This window comes from Plecotus auritus (assembly GCF_963455305.1).
Source record: "Plecotus auritus genome assembly, chromosome: 8".
In the NCBI taxonomy this organism is placed as follows: domain Eukaryota; kingdom Metazoa; phylum Chordata; class Mammalia; order Chiroptera; family Vespertilionidae; genus Plecotus; species Plecotus auritus.
The window spans coordinates 98,083,723-98,105,868 of NC_137782.1; the positions used below are offsets into that span (position 1 = coordinate 98,083,723).

Here is a 22,146-nt window from a genome sequence, read left to right on the forward strand (position 1 = left end):
GTGGCTGCTGCACAGGGGTCCACGTGAAGCCATCACAGCACAAATTTGCACATGCACACACACACTCCCATACACACCTGCCACTGCTAACATGCACACGTGTGCACACGCTCTCACACGCCTCCTCATGCGCAGTGCTCCTGGTAAGGTCTGGGAGAGGAGAAGGTGTAACACTTGTGAGCACAGCGGAGCAGGAGAGAAGGACGGTTCTCCACGGCCCGTAACTAAACACTGCGGTGTCTGCACGGAGGGAGGGTGGGCATCAATGGCATGAAAACACCGGGAAAAGGCAACGGGAAATGTGGTGCAGAAAACAAATCGGGAGAACAACCAGCTGGGTGGGCCGAGTGACCACGGACACAGCCGGAAACGGAGCTGTCAGTCAGGTAGGGCCGCCTGGAGGCGGAGGACGGAGTACAACCCAGGCCGGCTGCATGTGGCTCCCTGGGCAGGGAGGCCAGCAAGTGTGGTGGGAATGCTGAAAAGTGTTTTTTTTTTAAGATTTGAGAATTAGAGGAAGTTTATGATCTCGGATCAAAAGGCTCAGAGTGCCAAACGGGGTTGATTTTTTAAATGTAGATTCATTCACACAAAACATAAGACAGAGGAAAGACTTTAAACGCCCACAGAATGAGAGCCACTGGACGGCAGAGGGGAGAGGTGTTGAAGGAAAAGCACTCAGATATTATCCCATAAAACCCTCACTGAGTGATGAGGCCCCGAGTCCAAGGAGCGGCACGAGGTGCATTCCGCAGGAAGGACAGACGGAATCACACTTGACCCAACACACAGGAAGCGCAGGGCTGCTCTGAAGAGCCTAGCCCTCCGCACACCATCACCCACAGCAGCCTAGAATTCTAGATTGTTCCTGGGCCACAGCACCCTGAGCGGCAGGGCGCTAGTTCTATTGGGGGGCTTGGAGGGTGTTCTATCAACTCCTGCAGCTCTGGAGAAGCAGAGGCACCGGCCGCAGGTCCGGAGCAGCCTATGCTTCCGAGGGAGGGCCTGCGGGCCAGGCAGTGCACAGGTTCTGGCACATCTGAGGGGGGGTGCGGGGGGGGGGAGCTCTCCAATGCGTCAGAAGCCAGGACACACTTTCTGCTCCCCTGGGCCAGAGGAACCAACACGTGAGATAATAGGAAGCAGGAGATCAGGGGCCACGTTGCCAGGCATCTTTCTGGGGAAGGACAGTGTTTTCAACAAATGGTTCGAAACTGCTAGAGGTTCGAACCAGAAACATTGATACCCTGCCCTTGTCTACACCAGGCACAAAACTTAATTAGAAAACACAGTAGCCCTGGCTAGCATGCTCAGTGGTTAGAGCATCCACCCGCAAGGGTCTCAGGTTCGATTCCAGGTCAAGGGCACGCACCGGGATTGCAGGTTTGATCCCTGGTTCCAGTCGGGGTGCATGCGGAAGGCAACCAATCGATGTGTCTCTCTCACATCATTGCTCTCTCTTCTCCCTCCCTTCCACCTTCTCTCTAAAAAAAAAAAAAAAAAAAATCAATGGGGTGAGGATTAACAAATAAAAACATGGTCACCCTAAAGACGTGAAAAGTGTAAATGTTCCAGATGATAGAAGGCAGGGTAGGGGCGCATCCCAAGCCCAGGTTAGGCAAGGATCTCTCACACAGGACCCATAAAGCAACAACCATAGAAAGAAAGAATAAGACATTGCCCCTCATCAGAATTAAAAGCTTTTCTTGGAGAGACACAGTTGGTGAAAAATATCTTCACGCATAGGGAAGAGTCTCCCACGGGTGGGACAGACACAGGCCTTGGGTCTAGAGCACACAGGTGACTTACACCCTCTAAAAGCCACATGATAGAAAAGCCAACTTCCAGCCGATACTAACTGGCAGACGCTTCTGGGGGGAGCGAGTGTCCACTTGGGAAGACTCGGCACCCTGTGACCCAGTGACCCCACACAGGTGTGTACCTGGGAGTGCTCTGGGTCCCATCATGACTTATCTCTTTTTTTCCTTCCATTGATTTTAGAGAGAGTGGAAGGAGGGAGGGAGAGGGAGAAAGATAGACATGGATGTGAGAGAAATGCATTAACTGGTTGCCTCCCACATGCACCCTGACTGGAGCCGGGGATTGAACCTGCAACCGAGGTACATGTCCTTGACCAGAATCAAACCCGCTAACCTTGGGTGCGCGGGCCAACACTCTAACAACTTAGCTACACGGGCCAGGGCCATCATGACTTACAAAGGTGACTGAGGGATGTCTTGAAGGGGCCAATGCCGTTGAGAAGAGAATCCATTAATTTCCGGAGAGAAGGGGTATGTCACACTGTGTGGGGGAGCACGGACCTTGGTCGGAGGCAGTGGGGGTGAGGGGAGGGCCAGGCAGCGCAGTTACGCAGCTCAGGAGTGACTAGCTAGGACAATTGCAGCGGGCCTCTGGGCCCTGGGCCATCCCTCCTTGTCTGGCCCCTGCGATCTAGGATGGGAAATACTGGCCTGGTGTGTGAGTGAGATGAGGGGGAGAGGGAGCAGGGCCCTGGATGGGGCAGCTGTCCACCACTCCTGGCTCCGTAAGGCCCCCAAGATGTCAGAATATCACAAAAACATGGTTGATGCAGAGACATGAGGAAATCCACGAAGACGTCACAGCCGCGTGAGTGGTGACAGCGGAGACCTGGAGACCAAGTTCATTAAGGGGGCGAAAAATAGCCGTGTTCCGTTTATTCAGGTGAAGAACTCTGCTCACAGTTGAAACATGACTGTCCGAGGACGAGACAGGACCAGGTGAGTCTCAACACACTAGGAGGGAGGCAGCAAGGAAGACCCTACCCCAAGTTCAGGAGCAGAAACCGGCTGATGGAGAAGCCCAGGTTGGGGGGCAGGAGGAGACTGCCTGAGGGGCAGGGGGAGGGTGGCGTCCTGCATGTGGAATGGTGCCCTAGGTCTTTGGTGTCAAATTTTAGTAAAACTCGGGGGTTAGATCATGCATTTTCCCTATGTAAATCTACATGAAAGAAACCACATGCTGGAGGCAGACGGAGGCTGGGCTAGTTTGCTGTGGTGGGACTATGACCACTTGGTTATTTGTGCATTTCCTGACACTTTTTTTCCAGTTCCAGAAGCTTTGTATGAGGTCTCCCTGGCGACCCAGAAAAGCATATCTTCAGTGGGCCCAGCGCCAGGGCAGAGTGCTGGGCCTGCATATCTGGCGGCCGAATCTGCTTATGGGGCCTGGTGTCCCTGCCGCTCAGTCTCACTTGTCCTGGGTGAACTGCCCCAGTGTCATAGGACTGATGCCCGACGCCCCCAGGAAGCAGGTGCAGAGCAGAGCTGGGCAGCAGGTCCCACATGGCCCAGGGGCTGGGAGGAGAGAACACTGGGATTTAGACACTGGGGTCTGCATCCCTCTTGGGCATGAGGAGTCCTGGGTTAACTGCCCCAGTGTCATAGGACTGATGCCCGACACCCCCAGGAAGCAGGTGCAGAGCAGAGCTGGGCAGCAGGTCCCACATGGCCCAGGGGCTGGGAGGAGAGAACACTGGGATTTAGACACTGGGGTCTGCATCCCTCTTGGGCATGAGGAGCCCTGGGCCCAAGTCATGTCCCTGTCTCAGTGCCTGATGAGGGGTGCAGCCCCTCCAGCTCCTGCACAGCACTGCTGCCTGGCTGCGACCAGGGAATCTGACCTCTGCCACAACGAGGCCCACTCAGCTCCAAACTTCACTGAATTGTTCACTCACTTCTCCCAAGTCCCTGGTGACCCAGGCACTGGCCAGGCGGGACACCGGCTGCCCTGCCCAGGGCTGTCCTGCAGAAGGGACTTTGACACATGGACAGCAGGAACAGCTTTCTCCTCCTGCCTCCACCCCAGGGAGGGGACACGGTGTCCTTGCCACCTCCATTTGGAGACAGGATTCCAAATCATCACAGCACCCAGAATCATGGTGCCAGGGTCAGGGAGACACAGGGTAGCACCCAGCACTCTGCCCTGGGGTGATACTAGGCCCCCAGGACTGTCCCTCTGGGGCATCCCCTACACCTCTGGCCAGAGGGCCCCTACATTGTGGGTGAGAGAAGCCCTTTAGCTGAGCTGGCGCCCCACAGAGGAGTCCAAGGGCAGGAGGCCTGTGGAGGTTCCCCTTGGCCTCCTCAGGGCCCCACCCCAGCACCACGCTCTGAGGGCCCTGGAGTTGGCCCTGGGCAAGCTGTCCTCACAAATTCCCAGTGCCCATGGGAACCGATGACCCCTGCAGAGAGATTGCCCAGGAGCCCCCAGGACCCTTGGAAGGCAAACATCTGAACTCCCTAAGCCCAAAGGTCCCTCCTTCATGGGGTCCTGCCCCCCAATCTCCTCCAAGCAAGACCAGGTCTAATAGCTCCACTTCCCAAGGACCCCTGGGCACAAAACTTAGGTTTTCACGAATTCATCAAAACAAATCAAAAGAACCCTAGCCGGTTTGGCTCAGTGGATAGAGCACCCGCCTTCTAGAACCCTGCAGACTAAAGGGTCCCAGGTTCAATTCCGTTTAAGGGCACATGCCTGGGTTGCAGGCTTGATCCCCAACGGGGGTGTTCAGGAGGCAGCCAGTTAGTTAATGGTTCTCTCTCATCATTGATGTTTCTATCTCTCCTTCTACCTTCCTCTCTGAAATCAATAAAAATACATTTTAAAAATAAAATAAAACCCCTGCTTAGGCCCACCTGGCAAGTGAGACTCACATGGTTGTGATTGGCCTCTGTGGGGTCAAAGAGAGCAGGCCCAAGGACCAAGGGTAGGCGTGGTGTCCCCACACTCGGGGGTGGACAGGCAGGGGCCTCGGGATCCCACAGCGAGGAGGCACAGGGGCTGAGAGGGCCAAGGGCGTGGCCCAGGACGTGGGGACAGCTGGGTCCTGTGAGGAGAGCACGGCCATGCGCTGGGTGCACTTCAGTGCGGCTCAGGCAGCGACGCCACCTTCAGTGAGAACAAGCCTTTTCCGGCTGGCTGCCTCCTGGGCAGGTCCCAGCCGCCTGAGCCACAAGGCTTCTCCGGGAGGCAGCAGACAGAAGGTGGGGGACAATCTGGCAGGTGCGTGGCCCCGTACAGTGCAGAGTGCCTCAGGGAGCAGGGATAGACCACAGAGGCTGCATGGCCCGCAGGGGCCCCTAGATCATGCCGGCCAGCCAAGGCGGCAGGAAGAGGCCGGCAGTCCCCAGCAGGCAGACGATGACGAACACCCAGAGGAAGATGCGGTCGATGACCATGGCCACGTACTTCCAGTCCTCCTTCACCTGCAACGCAGACATGCATCTCACAGGCAGCAAGAACCCTCTAGAACCCGGCGCTTTGCGTGACAGGTTCGGTTTCCATCCTTGCCCCTGAGGCCACCAGGGCTGCGGGCGCACCTGCTGGGGTGCCGAGTGGGGAGGGTGCAGAGAAGCCACATGTCCGCTGAAGTGGCCAACATCACGGCTGCCATGGGAGACGGGTCTGGTGCTGTGCCTGGCAGGGTGCCTGAGCCCAGAGGCCGGGGCGTGGCGGGGGGGTCTATAGAGGAACACCAGGGTCCAGGCTGCTTCACAATGGAATTTGCTCCAGATTTGCTAAAGCTGAGGGGGTGCCATGGAGGCCATCCTGTGCATCCCCATTTTTCAAATGGACCAACTGAGCCCAGAAAGAGCTACTTGCACCCCCTGGCCGCAGGACAAGGGCCAGGAGCACCCTGAGTGACAAGGCCTGACCTCTAACAGGAGCCTCCAGGGGCCCAGTGTCTGAGTGACAGCTAAGTCCTGACTGCCCTCCCCGCCTGGGCGGGTGCTCAGGAGTCAGCTGCCCAGGGGGCGCGAGGCCCCTCAGGGATAATGGAGTCTCTCAGCTCTGTCCCTTAAGCCCGAGGGGTGGGGCACAGCCCAGGTGCTGTGAGCAGGAGGAGGAGGGAGGGGCCAGGGCTCAGGGGGAATCCCGAATGCTGAGGCCAGCAGGTGGCCATGGACGCAAGCACGCAAGCATGCCGAGCGCATCACCTGCATGAGGAGCCGATGAGGAAGGAGGCGGTATTGTCGTGTCTACAGATGGGGACACTGAGGCACAGAGTGACTATGGAGAGGGAGCAGACCCCAGCCCCACCTGGCCGCTGTGAGGTCCTGGCTCCTAACCCATCTCTGGCCTTTGCCTTACAGCAGGTCCTGGGTGGGCAGCCTGCTGGCGCCTGAGGGACTGGGAAGGAAGCAGCATCGGGGCACTAGTGGGTGAGACAGGCCAGGTGAGGGCAGGGCTCAGCGCCCATTGTGGAGCGCCGAGGAAAAACGGATTCTTCATTGCCATTTTCTGCTCCGATTTTTAAAAATAATCAGGTGTCCTGGCGGTTTTAAACCAAACCTAAACAGAGCTGTTTGTTCACAGGAAACCTGAGTGCACAGGGTCACTTATAAATAAAAAGGCCGCCCAGGACCCTGCTGTGGTGGAGGCACGCTGTTCCCTGCCTTTTGCCCCGCTGTGTGCCCCATCCTGAGGATGAAAGGCCAGCATAGACTAAAGCCACCACGGCGTGCAGGTCGCTCAGGCAACTAGTGAAGTCATGTCATTTCCCCAGAGCCAGTGACGCAGGGAGCCAGGCCGCAGGGAGCGCACTGCGGACGGACATGGAGCAGCTGGCCAGCCACAGATGGGGCTAGTGGCCCCTCCCGTCGGCACCTCGGTTCTGAAGCCTAGAGGAGTGTCCCCTGGATCTGCTCCACAAGCTACTCTAGGCCGCCTGCCCTAGCTCCACCCCAGGGACCTGGCCATCTGGGGGCTCAGGGAAGAGGGAGCAGGCCAGGGTAGGGGCTTGCCCAAAGCTGGCAGCCTGGGTCTGGGTCCAGTTTCTCGATTTTGTCACCAGTCACTCCCTCCTTCAGAGTGTCTGCGCGTCCCACAAGGGCCTGGGGCACCTCCCGATACACCAGGGCAGGGGCTTACCGAGAAGTCAGTGTCTTCCGCCTTCAGGTGGTCTGCGATGTGCTGGACACCCTCAGCAGCCCGTGTCAGGGCGGGCAGCAGGGGCAGGCGGTGGGGCGGTGCTTTGGTGCTGAGGGCTCTGAACGCTGTGTTGGAGGACCCCGTGGACGGCTCCTTGCACTTACATTTGCAGGGAGAGGCCTGGTCTGTGGGTGGAAGCTCAGCCCAGGAAGCCTTCAACGAGGGAGGGGAGCTGGCCATGTGGCCGCTGGCCTGGGAGGCAGCCTCGTCTTGAGGAACGCAGTACTGGATGCTTCGAGACCGGCACCGGATGCTGCCTTCGGGTACTTTGTTGGGGCTGGACATGGGCTGGGTGCTCAGAGACTGGGCTTTGGCGAGCCCCGGGTCCCAGGTACTGGTGGTTGGGCGGCAGGGGCTGGGCGACGGGCAGGGGCTGGCTTTCTTGGCCTCTGCTGGCTGCAGAGTGGGCACCTGGTCTGAGGGCGACGAGCAGGCTGGCTGGGGCTTGCCTGGCGCATCCAGGGGAGCACAGAAGGACGGGGTGGGCGAGGGGCCCTGGCTCTGGACTTTGCTCATGAAGTTGGGCTCCTCCTCAGGCTCCAGCCAGAAGCGAGGGGCACTGGCCATCCTGTGCATGGACTCGATGAGCTGCCGGCAGTTGCCCTTGACCACGGGCGGCCGCTCCATGAAGAGCAGCCGCGGCACGATGTCCAGGAAGACGCGGCGCACCCAGGCGGGCATGGAGTGGGTGCGCGGGGAGCGGTGGTGCACGTTGAGCACAAAGACAGTGACGATGATGGAGAGCGTTACGAAGATCATGGTGAAGAGCAGGTACTCACCGATGAGCGGGATGACCAGGGAGGTGGAGGGGATGATCTCGGTGATGAGCAGCAGGAACACGGTGAGCGACAGCAGCACGGAGATGCACAGCGTGACCTTCTCGCCGCACTGGGAGGGCAGGTAGAAGACCAGCACCGTGAGGCAGGAGAGGAGCAGGCAGGGGATGAGGAGGTTGACAGTGTAGAAGAGTGGCAGGCGCCGGATGACAAAGGCATAGGTGATGTCGGGGTACACCTCGGCGCAGCACTCGTACTTCCTGGTGTTGTAAGTGCCCACGGCATCCATGATGACCCACTCGCCACTCTCCCAGAAGCCCAGCCGGTCCACGTGGCTGTGCATGCTCACCAGGTCGACCTTGGCCTTGTCGTAGGTCCAGGACCCGAACTTCATGGTGCAGTTCTGCTGGTCAAAGGGGAAGGAGGTGACGTCGATGCTGCAGGAGCTCTTGTAGATGGCGGGCGGCGTCCACTGCACCCGCCCGTCATGGAACAGGTGGGCCTTCGTCAGGTGGGTGACAGTGAAGTCCCCATCCGCGCTGGGCAGAAAGAGAGGGGTGAGACCCAGGAACAGGTGGCCCTGACGCCTGGCCCCCAGGGCGCCTGCCACGCACACACCTGGTCTTGAGTCTAGGCCCCGGGCCGGTGTAACCTGGGTATGCCACTCTCTCAGCCTCAGTTTCTCGTGAGTCTAGGCCTGGGCTGTCCACTCTGACCTGGTATGGCCCACACACAGGAGGAGGCAGCAGCCATTCCACAAGCCCCTCGGGCAGACCTGCCACCTTCGGCTCTGAAATGCTCACGGGAAATCTCTCCTCGGTCCCATGAAACCCGCACTCACCGTGCAGCCCGCCTCATGCTGGTCTCAGCGGCAGGTGAGCCCAGCCCTGCAAGGTCCCGCTCTGCATGTGGGGCCTGCACCTCGCAGGGCAGCAGGAGCAAGGCTGTGACCCCCACAGTCAGGCTGGGACCCACCCCGCTGGCTCCTCTGTGCCTGGCAGAGATGAGCACGGCCAGCAGTTTCTGGTCCCTCCCACCCCTGCAGCCCACAGGGTGTGGCATTGGGATTGGCCGTCCAGCCCGAAGCCCTTCTATGTGGGGCTTGCTGTGTGGGGCTGTGGTTGGTCCAGGTTCCTGCTCCGGGCCCTGAGATGCCCCAGGACTGTGACACCCTCTGCCCAAAAGGGACCCTGTAGAAAAGCCTCGGGTAGACAGCACAGCCTCACTGCATGACTTCCAAACCAGGGCACACCAAAGCCATCAGAAAAGCGGGTCCTGCCCTTGCCCTTCCCCTCACCTATCAGCTCAGCCTGGACACGCAGCAGTGCTCAGGTGCACATGTCTGGCCAGCAGCCACCGCTGCCCCTGGAAATAGGCCTCTTCAGTGGCTGTGGCCCGGCCAGCATCAGCCACCAGCTCCTTACCCTCCCTCCCTCCAGGCCATGTCCAGAGTCTGGGCGCTGACCACAGCCCCACAGAGAAGCTGGCGTCCACCCACTACCTCCCACAGGTCCTGGCAGGGAGGAGAGGGTGGAGGGTTTGGGTGGCAGCCCCGACTCTCCTGGGCTGCAGCCTGGGGGGCGTGCACAGGTCCCAGAGCACATGGGAGGTTTCTAGCTCTCCCGGGAACATGACGCTCCCCTGGGTCCCAGAATGCTGAGCTGATGTGTATTCTCTGGATCAAAGGTCCTGGAGCAGGGGTGGGGGGTTGTCTTGGGGAGTTGAACATGGACCCCAGGTGGCTGGGTGGCTGGAGGACTCAGGGTCATGGTTCAGACCAGTGGCTTGTGGAGAGCAGAGAGCTTGCCTGCCCACTCCCCTCCCCGACCCCACTAATGAATCCCAAAACCATCTCCCAGCTGCCTCACATGCCATCACTGCAATCAATTACGTTGGAAGAGGAGCCTAATCGTTCTTAATCAAAGAGCAACCCTTTGTAGGTCAGGCCCAGCGCCCCCAGGCAGGAGGGGCTGTATGCAGGGCTGTGGGGAGGCAGGGGCTGCATTCAGATGGGGGGATGGGGGGCGGGAGGGGCGTGGACAGGAGGGGGAGGGCGGGGGAGCTAAGTGCTTGTCTTAGAGCCTGGCCACAGGCGTGGATCCAGCAATGACACAGCAGAGGCCAGGGACTTGGGAGGATGGCAGGCTGCCCAGGGACAGGGACCCTGGTGAGGGTCCCGGGAGAGGACAAGTCTGAGCCCAGTGCCTGCCACGGCTGTGCCTGGAAACCCTGGCTCCAGCACAGAACACCATCCACTCATCAGATTTTGCTGGGCTGTTCATGTGGGAGTGTGAGGAGCGGGCCTGGGGCCTGCAGTGAGGTCTGCGGAGATGAAAGGGGGGACCAGGCCCAAGAGCTGGACCGGGCAGGCCCTTGAGAGGAGCCTGCACATCTAGACTTCTGGAACGAAGAGCAGAGCGTGGGACAGGAGATAGGTTCTGAACATGACTCCAGATTGCATGGGAGCAGCTCTGGGGCCTGCAGTCATGGGGGCAGTGCCAGCCCCTTTGCCCTGCTCCTGGGGAGAGAGACCAAGGTGGAGCCAGGACGTGGCCACCCCAGGTGCCCATGCCACACCCAGCCCCCCCGCTCTCCTAGCTGCTTTAGGTGAGATCCAGACATGCCGCCTCTGGCTCGCCCAGTCTCAGTGGAGCTGCCACCCTGCCCACAGGGACCCCAGCCCTCAGCTCACTTGTTGTAGAGCACGATGTCTGGCCGCCAGATGAGCTCCGAGGGGATGCGGATGGAAGTCACGTTCTCGTAGTCCCTGGGGTCCCAGCGCAGCTTATAGTCCTGCCACTCCTGCACGGGCAGGAGAACGCACAGCTGAGAGGGATGGGCAGGGATGGGGGCAGTGGCTGCGGCGCCCCCCCAACTCACCTGCTTCACCCACACATTCGTTGTCATCATCTGGTTCTTCTCGTCCTAGGACAGAAACGAGGGAAGAAGTGGGGGGCCCTCAGCAACGGGCCCATGGCTCCCTGGCCCTGCGTGCTCTCCCCACAGGTCAGGCCGGGGCTGAGCACAGGGCCAGTGAGCACCTCCTCTCAGGAAGAGCCAAGCCCAGGAGGGGAGGCCCAGAGGCACTGGATAGGGATATGTAGACAAGGGCCCCCAAACCTTTCCAGAAGGAAAGTTAGGACAAGGGTTGGCCAACTGTATAGGCAGCTGGGGCTGGCCCTCCCCCAGCTGTGGGTGGTTGTGGGGAAGGGGGCAACCCAGCTGTGTGTGGGTGTGTGGGGAAGAGGGGTACCCCAGCTGTGGGTGGGTGTGTGGAGAAGGGGGCACCCCAGCTATGTGTGAGTGTGGGGGGAAGGGGGCACCCCAGCTGTGGGTGGGTGTGGGGGGAAGGAGGGGCACTCCAGCTGTGGGTGGGTGTGTGGAGAAGGGGGCACCCCAGCTGTGTGTGAGTGTGGGGGGAAAGGGGACACCCCAGCTGTGTGTGGGTGTGTAGGAAAGGGGGCACCCCAGCTGTGGGTGGGTGTGGGGGGAAGGAGGGGCACCCCAGCTGTGTGTGTGGGGGAAGGGGGCACCCTAGCTGTGTGTGAGTGTAGGGGGAAGGGGGCACCCCAGCTGTGTGTGAGTGGAAGGGGGCACCCCAGTTGTGGGTGGATGTGTGGGGAAGGGGGCACCCCAGCTGTGTGTGGGTGTGGGGAAGGGGGCACCCCAGCTGTGTGTGGGTGTGTAGGGAACGGGGCACCCCAGCTGTGGATGTTGTGTGTGGGGAACGGGGGCACCCCAGACGACATGCATTGCTCTGTCACAGCTGGGCAGCCCCTCTGCTTATGGGCCCCAGGTGAGCAGGCACCTGCCCCCTCCTGCTGCCTCCAAATGCACCTTGATGTGCACCGGCCCCACTCACTACCCAGTCTCTGATCAGGGCGGCCTTGTGTCCCAAAGGCACAGGCCTAGGCGCTGCTCCCTCTCACTCCTCCAGGGGACAAGCCCCCAGTCAGCCGGTTTGGGGAGAAGAGACCATGCCCCAGGCATTGCCCTTGGTCCTGCTCTCCTGCAGGTCCACCTGGGACAGGCCACTCAGCTGACCCAGTGGGACACCCCCCAAAAAAGGATGCTGAGGAGTATGTGTGACCTAAGCAGAGCCAGGAACCAATGGCTGCCAATCCTGCCCTCCCCTCCAGGTGGATGGCCTGCTCCTGCTAGGCCCCATACCTGACCCCCAGGCTCCAGGACCTTCTAGGTGACAGCCTGCCTCCCTCCCAGCTGCCTGCCCAGCCCATGCATGCAGCGTCAGCCCAGGGCCTGGAAAGCACCGGTGCCCTGGGCTCCTCTGTAGGCGTGAGCTCACACACGTGAGCACTGCGGCCAACACAGATGGGCAGCAAATGCATGAGCCCCAGCGGGGAGGGGCAGAGTAGGCCCTTCCACCCACCACGTGGCCCTGGGCCTCTGCAAAGACAGCTCATCAGCACCTGCGCAGGTGCAGGTGCGTCCTCAGTCAGCCCTAGAGCCACAGCAGAGCCTGGGAGCTGGCCCCACCCTGCCTGGTGCTGCTGCGGGCCTGGAGTCTCGGAGCTAGTGTGCTCCCTCCCTCTGGCCTTGGACTATCCTGGACAAAATGAGGAGATGGGCGGTGTGGGGAGTGAGGAGCCCCAAGGAGCTGGCAGAAGGCCAGGCCGTGGTGCAGCCGGAACCTTGAGTGGCAGCCAGCGGCCACCTCCACCAGCCACCACTTTGAACTGTTTGCAAACCTTAGCAGGTTTAAGAGCCCTAGACTTCTTGAGTTGCCTCTGGCTGTGCCCCGGCCAGGAGCACTCTGCAGGGACCATGAGAGGCTGGTGAGGGCAGAAGGATGGTGAGGGCAGAAGCCTAACATGGCTGAGGACAGGGCATGCTGACAGGGTCTCCCTGCTAACGGGGCCCCTGCTGGCCCTTTCTGCCCCAGGGGGGATGGGCAGAGTAGGCCACAGCCTCTCCCACCTGCCAAATATTGCCCAAGTTGGCAATGCCGTGCTCATCCTATTACACAGGGGGAAAGATAGGTACGCAGCCTGGCACCGGGGCTCCCACACCCCTCACTAAGCCAACTCAAAGTTACAGTCCTGGCAGGGGCAGGGATGGGCATCTGGGAATATCTGTAGCTCCCTGTAGCTGGACAAACCAGGCTCCCAGAGGCCCCTCCTTGCCAGACCGGACAGAGCCCACACATCAAAGCCCTCAGGACCCCAACCCAGGCAGTGTGCCCATCACCCAGTCAGATCACACCCGCAGGATGGAACCCTAAGCCCAGCCCCTCCAGAGCAGTAGCCATTCGAAGGCTGGATCCTCCTAGTAACCCCTGTGGCCCCTAACCAGGAAGATAAACACCCCTCAGACCTATCCAAGACTTCCCCAAAGTCCGCATTCCAGACCTGTAGGTAATGGGGGGCTCCTGAACCAGCTTGAGGACAGGTACTGCCCCATCAGGTGCACAATTCACACAAAAGCCCCACAACTTGACCTGGCACCTGCCCCACCCCACAGAGGCATCTTCTGCTTTGGCCTCTGAGGCTGGCAGCTGGCCCACTGCTGACCACCTGGCACTTTGTTTCCCCATATGGGGCAGAGAGGACTGGGCCTGGGGCAGGTGTGCACAGAACCGGCCTCTCCTCCAGACCCCACCACAAAAGTGTACTTGCTGGGCTCAGGCAGGGGGCCACGCAGGCTCCTCAGCCCGGGGCCACCTCCAGGACCATGTGTGACAGCCAAGGCCCAGCGCTCCCACCCTTGTACCTACCACATCAATGAGCTGTGCGATGGACAGGCCAAAGTGGACAAGGACCACATCTGAGATGTTGGCCACGGGCCGGGACCACTTGTTGTAGCCAGAGAAGAGTTTCTTCAGCAGCCGTTCCTCTGCATGAACCCGAGTCTCCAGGTGGCCGCTCACTGAGGACAGGCAGGCGAGTGGCACAGAAGCAGGGTCAAGTGGCCCCCCAGGCTGCCCCTCCAGCCTCATGCCAGGCTGTGTTCAGCCGCCCTGCTTTCTTCCATCTCTTCTGGCACATGCCTCTCACCTCAGGACCTTTGCACCAGCTGCCCTTCTCCCCACTTCCAGCCCCCTCGGTCCTTTCTAGCACGGGCACCTCACCACAGAAGTGTTCAGCTGTCCCCGCAAGCACTGATTTGGATGACTCCCTTTCGGGGACTGTATCTCCAGCCACCAGCAGAGTCCTGAGAACCTTGCCTCAAAGCACAAGGTGGGGAGTGAAGGGCAGGCCCAGGCAGGAGACAGAAGGAGAGTGAGGGTCCAGCCACCTAGAGCCTATGCTCAGCGGCTGCCAGCAAGCCCAAGGCTAGCCCAGGAGTTACCATCTCCTAAGGGACATGTGAGAGCTGACCCTGACAACCAGCCCAGCACCCTGTGCTCTGCCCTCCAAGAAGATGAGTGAGCCCCCACTGGGGAGGTTCACTGATTTACGACAACACAGTCTGTGGTCTCATGGCCTCCCTGCCTCCCTGGCACCTGCATCACCAGAGGGGCTGGGAGACCCTGCCCCTGCTTCTCTCAACTCCCCCTGCTCACTTGAGTCATCTACAGGCTGTACACCCCTGGGGTCGGTCCTGGAACCAGACCCTGCCCTCCCAGCCCACAGCCTGGACCTTGCCCCCTGATGCCTTTGACCAGGAAGGTGCAGCCACTCCTCAGTGGGGAGGCCAGAGGTTCAAGTTCCTCAACCCCACTGAAATGCAAGGTGATTGCTCAGGGGAGTGGGGGAGGTGGCTAGAACTCCCCCGCAGAGGCCACCCTTCTGACCCCCCAAACCAGTAGCAGGCGTGGGGGCAGGGTCTGCAGGTTAATTTGGCCAGATGGGTGCAGGGGAGGGGTGGTGAGATGGGGCCCCTTCTCGCCACCCAAGTTGGAGCTTCTGGGTCCATATGCTCAAATAGCAGCCCCTACCCCACCCAAACCCCTCTCCCCAAATTCGGGCAGGTTAACTCCGTTCTTGCCTTGCTCAGCCGGCGCCGCAGGACAGCCTCTGCGCCTCGGGGTCGGGGAGCCACCGCGGCTCCCCCGTTGCGCACACCCGCCGCTGGGGAGCCCCTCTTCCTCTGGCTCCGGAAATCCTGAGCCGCCCTGAATGGGGCGAAAGCGGACCCCTCCAGCTCCCCGAAACTTACCGGGCAGGAGGCCGGCCCCCAGCAGCAGCAACAATGGCAACGGCGGCGGCGGCGGCGCCCCGGGGCCCCCGAGCTCCATGGCGCACCGAGAGGGCTCTAGGCACGGGCGTCTCCGCACTCTGCCGCGCCCCTGCTCGGTGGCCCGCGTGCGCCCAACTTCATGCCTTCACGCCGCGCGGGGTGCTCGGTTCCCCCGGCCTGGGTGGCTGTTTCTTCCGCGGGGCCGGATGCAAGGGGTTGTGGGCCCAGCGGAGCGCCCCGCCCCCTGCCCGCCTCCAGCCTGAGGGAGGGAGGGGGAGAAGGGGACAAGGGGGAAAGAAGGCGGTGGAGGAGGAGAAGGAGGAGGGGGAGGGGGATGAGGTGGCGAGGGGGAGGCGGGGGACCAGGGACAGGGGGAGGAGGGGGAGGAGAGGGAGAGAGGGAAGGAGGCTGTTGGAGGCGGGGCAAGGACGGGAGGGGAGGATGCGGTGCCTGGCCAACGCGGGGGTAAAGTTTCCCTCGTCCTCCCGGGGCAGGGGACGTGCCCGAGCCACGGGTGGGGGCAGTAGTCACTGCGTGCGACCCGGGAATCCTGGCGCCGGTCGGATTCCCAGACCACGAAGCACTGGCCGCCACCCCAGTCCCAGCTCTGCCGCCTGAAGGGCAGCCGCGCGTCCAGCGGGCGCCCTGCACGCGTCTGGTTAACTCCATCCCCTCCGCCTGGCTTTGCGTTTGAAAATTACACGTCCCTCGTCACCTGCCCAGCGAGGCGTCCGGAAAAGAACCCACCCCTCTCTGCCTGTCCCTGGGAGCCCGGGATCGTGGGCGGGGCACCTGGGTCCGCGGCCGCGCTTCCGGGGAGGGTGGGAGCCCAGCATCCCTGCCCCCGCGAAGCGCGGCCTGCAGTCTACAGGTTCGGGCTGGCGGCCCGGCCCCACTCCGCGCCCCTGCTAGCCCGTGTACTGTGAGGTGTGAGGACAGCCCCCACCGCACTCGCTGTGGGCAATGGCCGCGGGCTGCCGGGAGGGATTGGGGCCCAGGTGCCGGGAGAACAGAACCGCGTGCCGCTGACTGTCTTAAACTCTAGGGGCCGGACTCGATGCTCCGCCCTCGGAGAGGTCCAGGCGGCCCCGCCAGAGTAGCAGGTGCCAGAGGAGGGCGGGCAGAGGCCGTTTTGTGCCAGAGGCGAGGGCGCGCCCAGAAATGCGAGTCTCCCCCCCCCCCCGTTTCCCCATTCCCGCGCCCGGCTCTGCGAGGAATCAAGCTCCCCAAACGGAAACTTGGGTCCTGGAGTGGGGGCAGAGAAAGGGGCTGGCGAGCCTCTTCGCTCCTCCAGGCGGGCGCCCCACCCCCGAAAAGGCAGAATGTCAGAGGCCCTCCTGGGTCTCCCCGCCCAGGCCCAGGTGCTCTGTGAACCGCAGGCTTCTGGCCACAGCCCCGCCCTCTCCCCATCGCCCTCAGCTGTCTGTCTGTCGCTCTGGGCCGGTACAACAGTTCCACATGCTGGGCCTGAGTGCGCAGACTCAGCAGGATGGCCGCTCACTGCCTATAGGCTTCCAGATGCTGGCCGGCCCTTGAGACCCACAGACCCATTGGGGTCCTACCACACTCCTAGCAAGCAGGCTCTTTGCTAATCCCTGCAAATGGGCGAGGAAATGACGCACAAAGAGGATAAGCCACGTGCCCCAGGGCACAGTCAGTAGTGGGATTCCAACCCAGGCCACCTGTCTTCAGGGTCTGCACCCTGGCCTCCGTCTAGCCACGGGCACACCGTGTCCCAGGGCTGGCCCAGGCCCCTGATGAAACCATGTCCTGGTGGCACCCATGGCCTATCCTTCCTGGAGCCCAAGGAGCCTGCCCTGGGGAAGCCTCAGGTCACCCACCCCACCCCACAGACCCTGAGCCTGGTCTGGTTTCTGTCCTGTTTTCAAAGGCAGGCCAAAGTCCCCCCACGGAGGGCCCTCACACCCTCCTCCTCCTCAGCCACCCGAGCCCCACAGGCAGGGCCAGACCTGGATTCCTCTGGCATCTCTTTGCCCTGTCATGAGCCAGCTCTGTGCCAGGAACTGGAATGTTCTCCAAGCTGCTTAGAGAGTTGGACTGAACCAGGAGCTGGTGAACAGGCCCTGAGTGGGTGCTAGGGAGAGGAGGAGGGCCCTGGACCACTCCCACTCCCTCGTGGAAGGCAAACACCAGGGTTAGACCAGCCGGAGCCCCACTCCCAGGGAGGGTGGCAAGTGCTTGTGACTCCTGAGTGGGAGCGCGTGCACAGCCCCTTCGTTTTTCTGTCTGTCTTGATGAGAAGTCCCCTACTCTACACTGTCCCGGAACAAGCTGAAGGGACAGTGCCGGATGTGACAGTTTGCAGAGCCGATTTCTCAATCTTTTATTAGTGGAAGAGCCAACCGCGCTCCAGCGCTGTCAGAATGCCTGTGACACAGAGGCCATCACCCGCTGGCAGTCCTGGAAGGCGACGCACAAGTGGGGCTTGTCCCATCATCCTGTGGCACACACTTCCGAGGTGAGGATGCTCCCTTGTGCCTCTGTGTTTCGGCTTATCCTACAGGGCCTGTAAACGTCGGTGCTCCCATGAGTGTTAGGCTGGAGTCAGGGAAGAGACAGCTGCATGATGAGCTGGGCCAAGCTATGGAGGAAGGGGCACACAGGAACGCAGCTCCAGGGAACATGGACAGTTACTCGGCCAGGTGCCTGGGAGTTTGCAAGTTCCAGGTTCTGGCCCCTCACCTTCAGAGACTATTCAGCCTGGACTATGTTCTCCAAACCTGTCATTTATGACAACTATTTTCAGGCACCTCTGATGCAGAGAGCCTCAGACTTAGCGCTGATTTGGCCCAAGGACTCAGCAGAGTCAGGATGGGCCCACCCCTGGCCTGGTGGGTGCTGGGATTGGCCTGGGCTGGAGTCTGCACAGGGAGGGCCTGCAGCAGCTGCAGGCGGCCAGCACTGAGCTGTTTCCCTTCGCTTTGGCTCAAGCAGTTGAGATGGTGGCTCTCCTGGCCATTCCCACAGGTGAGTTCAGCCAGAGGGCATGTCGAGGCCAGCGGGCCCACTGCTCCTGGTGCCAGCAGACACAGGACTGCCTGCGTGTGCACTCACACACTTCTGTCCAACCTCATGTGGATTTGCTGATGCAGCTCGATTAATTGGCCTAGCTCATCAATTTGCACGGCCCTCTCTCCCCACCTGCGCTCCTGGAAATCACTGGTTTGGGGAACCTCGCAATCATCGAAGCCTCTGAATTAGTCTTACTCCAGACCTCAAGGCCCCTCCCCCTGGCTGCTCCTGAAACCGTTTCCCAGGACAGGAAACGCTGGCTCACAGACAAATGAGACCAACTCTAGAGCGTGGGCACCTCCACCCCCCAGCTTCCGGCCTTTGTGGCAGGATGTGTCCTCGAAAGGTGATCATGGGAGTGGGGCTAGGGAGCTAGCACCTCCAAGACCCCTCCCCACATGCACCCCCAGCCAATGCTGGCCCCTCTGGAGTGGTAAGTGTCTCTGCAGGAAGGACTCCCCCCCTGCTGCTGCCCTCTCCACCCTTTCCCTGTCCCAAGGACATTTCCATGGTAACAGCTCTTGACATAAACAGGGATTTGAATTAAAGGTGGGAGCTTTGGCTGGGCGCCCGTTCCAAGCCACACAGAGTGTGTGGGGGAAGCGTGTGGGGACCACGGGAGGCGGCCTGGGAGGGAGCAGAGAGGCCAGCAGCACCAGGACCAGTGGGGCTTCTGTAATGTCCTTTCACCTTTCACCCAGGCCTCAGCTACAGGGCAGGCAGGTCCTTCCCGCCCCACCCAAACCTTCGGCCCACTGATGGCACTGCCATTGAGGTTCCTCCATTTCTTCCCTGGGTCAGCCACAACCCTTTAAAACCCAAATACCCCTGAGGGGGGGACACAGGCAAAGCGTGGGGCTCCCTCATAACTGAGCTTTCCAGATGTGTTTTCTCTAGCCCCCTCACTTCTGCTCCATTACCACCTTTTCTCTGCCTTCCTAGGACTCTTCACCCCCAGACATCATACTGCATGTCTCCCAGGGACCTCTCCCCGACCCCCAGAAATGTGAGTTCATGAGGGTTTTGCACAGAGTGCCTGGCTCTTAGCAGTGGCTGTGCACATGTGCTTAATGAGAGAATGTGTGTGTGTGTGGTGGGGTGGAGGGATGGCTGGATGATTGGTGGGTAGATGGATGAATAGAGGCCTGTCAAGTGGGCACCAGGGAGGCCAAGCTCACGGGCCCTCACACATCAACCCCACCCTCCCAGGACCCTGTGCACTCAGGCTGAGAGAATCCAGGTGTTTGGGTTGCCCGGCACTTGCAGCCAGGTGATAGATACACCAGGAGGGAGAAATGATGGCTACCGTGGGTCAGGCAGGAGCGAGGGCGCTGGAAATTGGGGGGTCAGAGCCATCATGCTCACCACCCTGACTTTCCTGTCACCTGTCAGGAATGGACCAGGAGTGAACTCAGTGGCTCTCACCTCACTGGCCTGGCGAGGCCACCCTGCCCTCCCTCCGGTCGGGGTCATCGACCAGGCTGCCCCTGAAGCAATCCCCTCAAGCAGTCCTGCCTGTGGGACCCTCCCCAGCACAGAGGGGACCCGGCCCAGCACAGCCCTAGGCTTGGCCTGGTTGCATTCTCTCCCGACTGTTAGGAGGCCCTGGCCTGGCCTTGGGGTCTGATCCCAGGGCAGGAGCCCTTGTCCAGCACATGCTCTTGGTGAGACCTTGAGGGAAGGGTGCTGTGTCCAGCCCCCAGGCCACCCTGACCACTCGGAGAAACAAGTATCCTCCTGGGCAGAAGCCTCCACCTGCCACCACACCCCTCGGGCCCGGAGGCCTCCCTGCCCTCAGCACCACGGACAGCGCCCCACTCAGCCGGCTATCCTGCCGCCAGAGGGAGAGAGGCCAGCTCTGCACCATCTTGGCCCCTTTCTGGCAGCACAAGGTCTGAAAGCCAAGTGCCGCAGAAATGTGAGCATCGGACCATGTCTCCCCAGGGGCAGTGCCTCTTCCCTCAGACCGCACTCTTTTCCGCACACCCATTATACAGATGCTGTGCCTGTCTCCTGGAGGCTCCAACCCCGGCCCCTCTGCCACAGGATCTCAGGCCAGGCTCAGCCTCCCACCCGTAAACTGAGCAGCTGCCCCCCACCTGGGCTTGGCGAGCAGGGAGGTCCTCACCAGGCGAGGGCACAGCAGACTCAGAAAGCTCCTCCTACTGCTGACACCAGGCGGGGTGTCGGCTGGCTTCCCGGGAACAATGGCCTTGAGGTGGCGCTCAGGCCAGGTGAACCCTCCCTGCAGCACCTTCAGGACCAGTTTCCAGGGGCCTGAGTTCCCACAAACATGGGCTGGAGACGGTGACGGTGGGGTGCCCGGCCACACAATGACGGCCGGCTGTGGAGGTCTGCCTGCCACACAGAGGCTGGGCAGAAGGTCCCGGAGGCTGCGTGGTTCTGGGTCTGAGCTGCTGAGGCCAGTGGAGGAGGTGGGAGAGGAAGCCCCTAGACCCTCATACCAAGCCAGTGCCCAGAGGCCATTTCCTGGGCAAGTTTGCCCAGGGAAGGAGTGTTCCCAACAAGGGGCCTGGAGCCTGACCTGCCCCTCATTTCCACTCCCATCTCCACACCCAGCTCTCCTGCCTGGGGTCAGGGGAGATCCTGCAGGGAAGGCAGGTCCCCGATAGCCACAGCCTGCTGACTCCAGGGGCATGGACACCATCCCGTCTCCAGGCCTAGGAGCTAATTCCAGAGGCAGAGCCCCCCTGTGCCAGGTGACCAGATCTTCAAATCAGCACATTTGGGGCAGGCAGGGCTCTCGTACTCCAGTCTTCTGATCAGCACTGATTGGGCACCCGAGCTCCCTAGGCTGCGGCTCAGGAACCATCAGCATACGGGGTGCTGCCTGCTGAGGGGTCCTCGGGTTCGCAGGGCTACCCTGCATGGATGCACTCTGGCCGGGCTCTGGTGCTGGCATGCTGCGGGGCTGGTGGGACGAAGCTACACTTGGCATTGCTGGGAGCCCAGGTGCCCTAAGGGTCTGGGGTCAGTCGGAGCTTGGCAGAGGTGCCGCATCAGCCAGGGGCCAGAGAGCCCAGGGAGCAGCAAGGCAAGTGGTCGTGATGCACCCACCCCAGGTCCTTGGCCCACGGTGGGTCCTGGGCCATCTGGTCTCCTTGTCCCTGCTGCTCCTCTGTCCCAGGCTCACGGGGGCAGTGAGGTCCAGCAGGGCCCTCTTGGCCGTGGTCCCTTGTGTGGGGGAACTCTGGGCATTCAGCCTCCCCACGGGGATCCAGGAGTCAGGACCAGTGTGGTGCCTGTGGACCTAACTGACAAGGTCTGTGTCCCTTTCCCTTTCAAATCAGCACATTTGAAAGGGAAAGGGACACAGACCTTGTCAGTTAGGTCCTACTGATTAGCGTATTGAGTGGGACCCCGCCGGACACGCCCCCTGAACTAAGTGTTACTTGTGTAGAGTGAGTCCCGCCAGGAGGGGCAGCTGTGCTCCCTGCCTGTGGGGGCAGTGTGGCCCCCTGTTCTATCGCCAGCATGTTCTACGTGGATGGTCAAAAGCACCTGGGCGGGTTATCATTTTGTTACTTTCATTCTGATGAAGCGAGGCCATAGGCCCAGGAGAGAGCCCTACGCCACTGCACCACAGCTCCTGTCCCTGCAGGGACCTGACCTCCTGCCGTCCCACTCACCATGCTCCCAGCTGAGCCCAGAGCTTCCTCCCATAAACCCAGCTCTGCTCCCTTTTGACAAAGACACATCTGCAATAGCTCTTCATGCTCCAAAGCCAGGAGACAGGAGCCAGCAGCCAGCACTAGGGACCTACTGCTGGGATAGCAAGGGAGCAGGCTCACGGCTCTCAGGCGCCTTCCAGATTCTGCCATTAAGCCACCAAATTTCCCGCTGTGAGAATAAACAAGTCAGCTTTTCTGTCAAAGAACAGTTTAGACAGCCGCCATGTTGGACTGCATGACTTGGCAGCCACCATGTTGGCCCCATGACCTGCAGCTCCCCTGGGGGCCGCCATCTTGAAATGGCAAAGGCCAACCCCTCCCTTTGAATTAGCCAATCGTGAAAGACTGTGTGCCTGAGCTCCAATCAAGAGCGAGGGACAGGTCACATGCATCAGAATTAAAAAGCTGAGCAGACCACCTGCTCGGTGTGCGTGTGCTTCCAGACCATGTGCTGCACACCCCCCTGCAAGAGTAAAGATATTTGTCCTGCTACCAGGACCCCTGAATTGGGGGGATCACCTTATTTCTTACAG

At 61.0% G+C, this 22,146-nt stretch overlaps 1 protein-coding gene across 4 annotated transcripts; it reads right to left on the bottom strand.

The window, feature by feature from the left end:
• Window positions 1–1,955: 1,955 nt before the first annotated feature.
• Window positions 1,956–15,497, bottom strand: CHRNA4 (cholinergic receptor nicotinic alpha 4 subunit). Of its 4 annotated transcripts, XM_080686847.1 has the most exons (7): window positions 14,868–15,496; window positions 13,483–13,634; window positions 10,629–10,673; window positions 10,441–10,550; window positions 8,098–8,287; window positions 6,913–7,860; window positions 1,956–5,246 (listed from the first exon to the last, which is right to left on the bottom strand). In XM_080686847.1, the coding sequence occupies exons 1-7, from the start codon at window positions 14,944–14,946 to the stop codon at window positions 5,121–5,123; spliced, it is 1,650 nt and encodes a 549-aa protein (XP_080542973.1). In that variant the 5' UTR covers window positions 14,947–15,496; the 3' UTR covers window positions 1,956–5,120. The 4 variants fall into 4 exon arrangements, with proteins under 4 accessions (XP_080542973.1, XP_080542971.1, XP_080542972.1 ...); XM_080686845.1 differs by having other exon boundaries at window positions 6,913–8,287; XM_080686846.1 differs by lacking the exon at window positions 10,629–10,673 and having other exon boundaries at window positions 6,913–8,287; window positions 14,868–15,497.
• Window positions 15,498–22,146: the final 6,649 nt, after the last annotated feature.

Bases quoted from the DNA above. Each gene is read 5' to 3' on its own strand.
- CHRNA4 (XM_080686845.1), bottom strand. From the start codon at position 14,946: ATGGAGCTCGGGGGCCCCGGGGCGCCGCCGCCGCCGCCGTTGCCATTG. The intron at 13,635-14,867 runs GTAAGTTTCGGG...GCCTGTCCTCAG, and splicing joins GGGGGCCGGCCTCCTGCCCG to TGAGCGGCCACCTGGAGACT. The intron at 10,674-13,482 runs GTAGGTACAAGG...TTTCTGTCCTAG, and splicing joins TCGCACAGCTCATTGATGTG to GACGAGAAGAACCAGATGAT.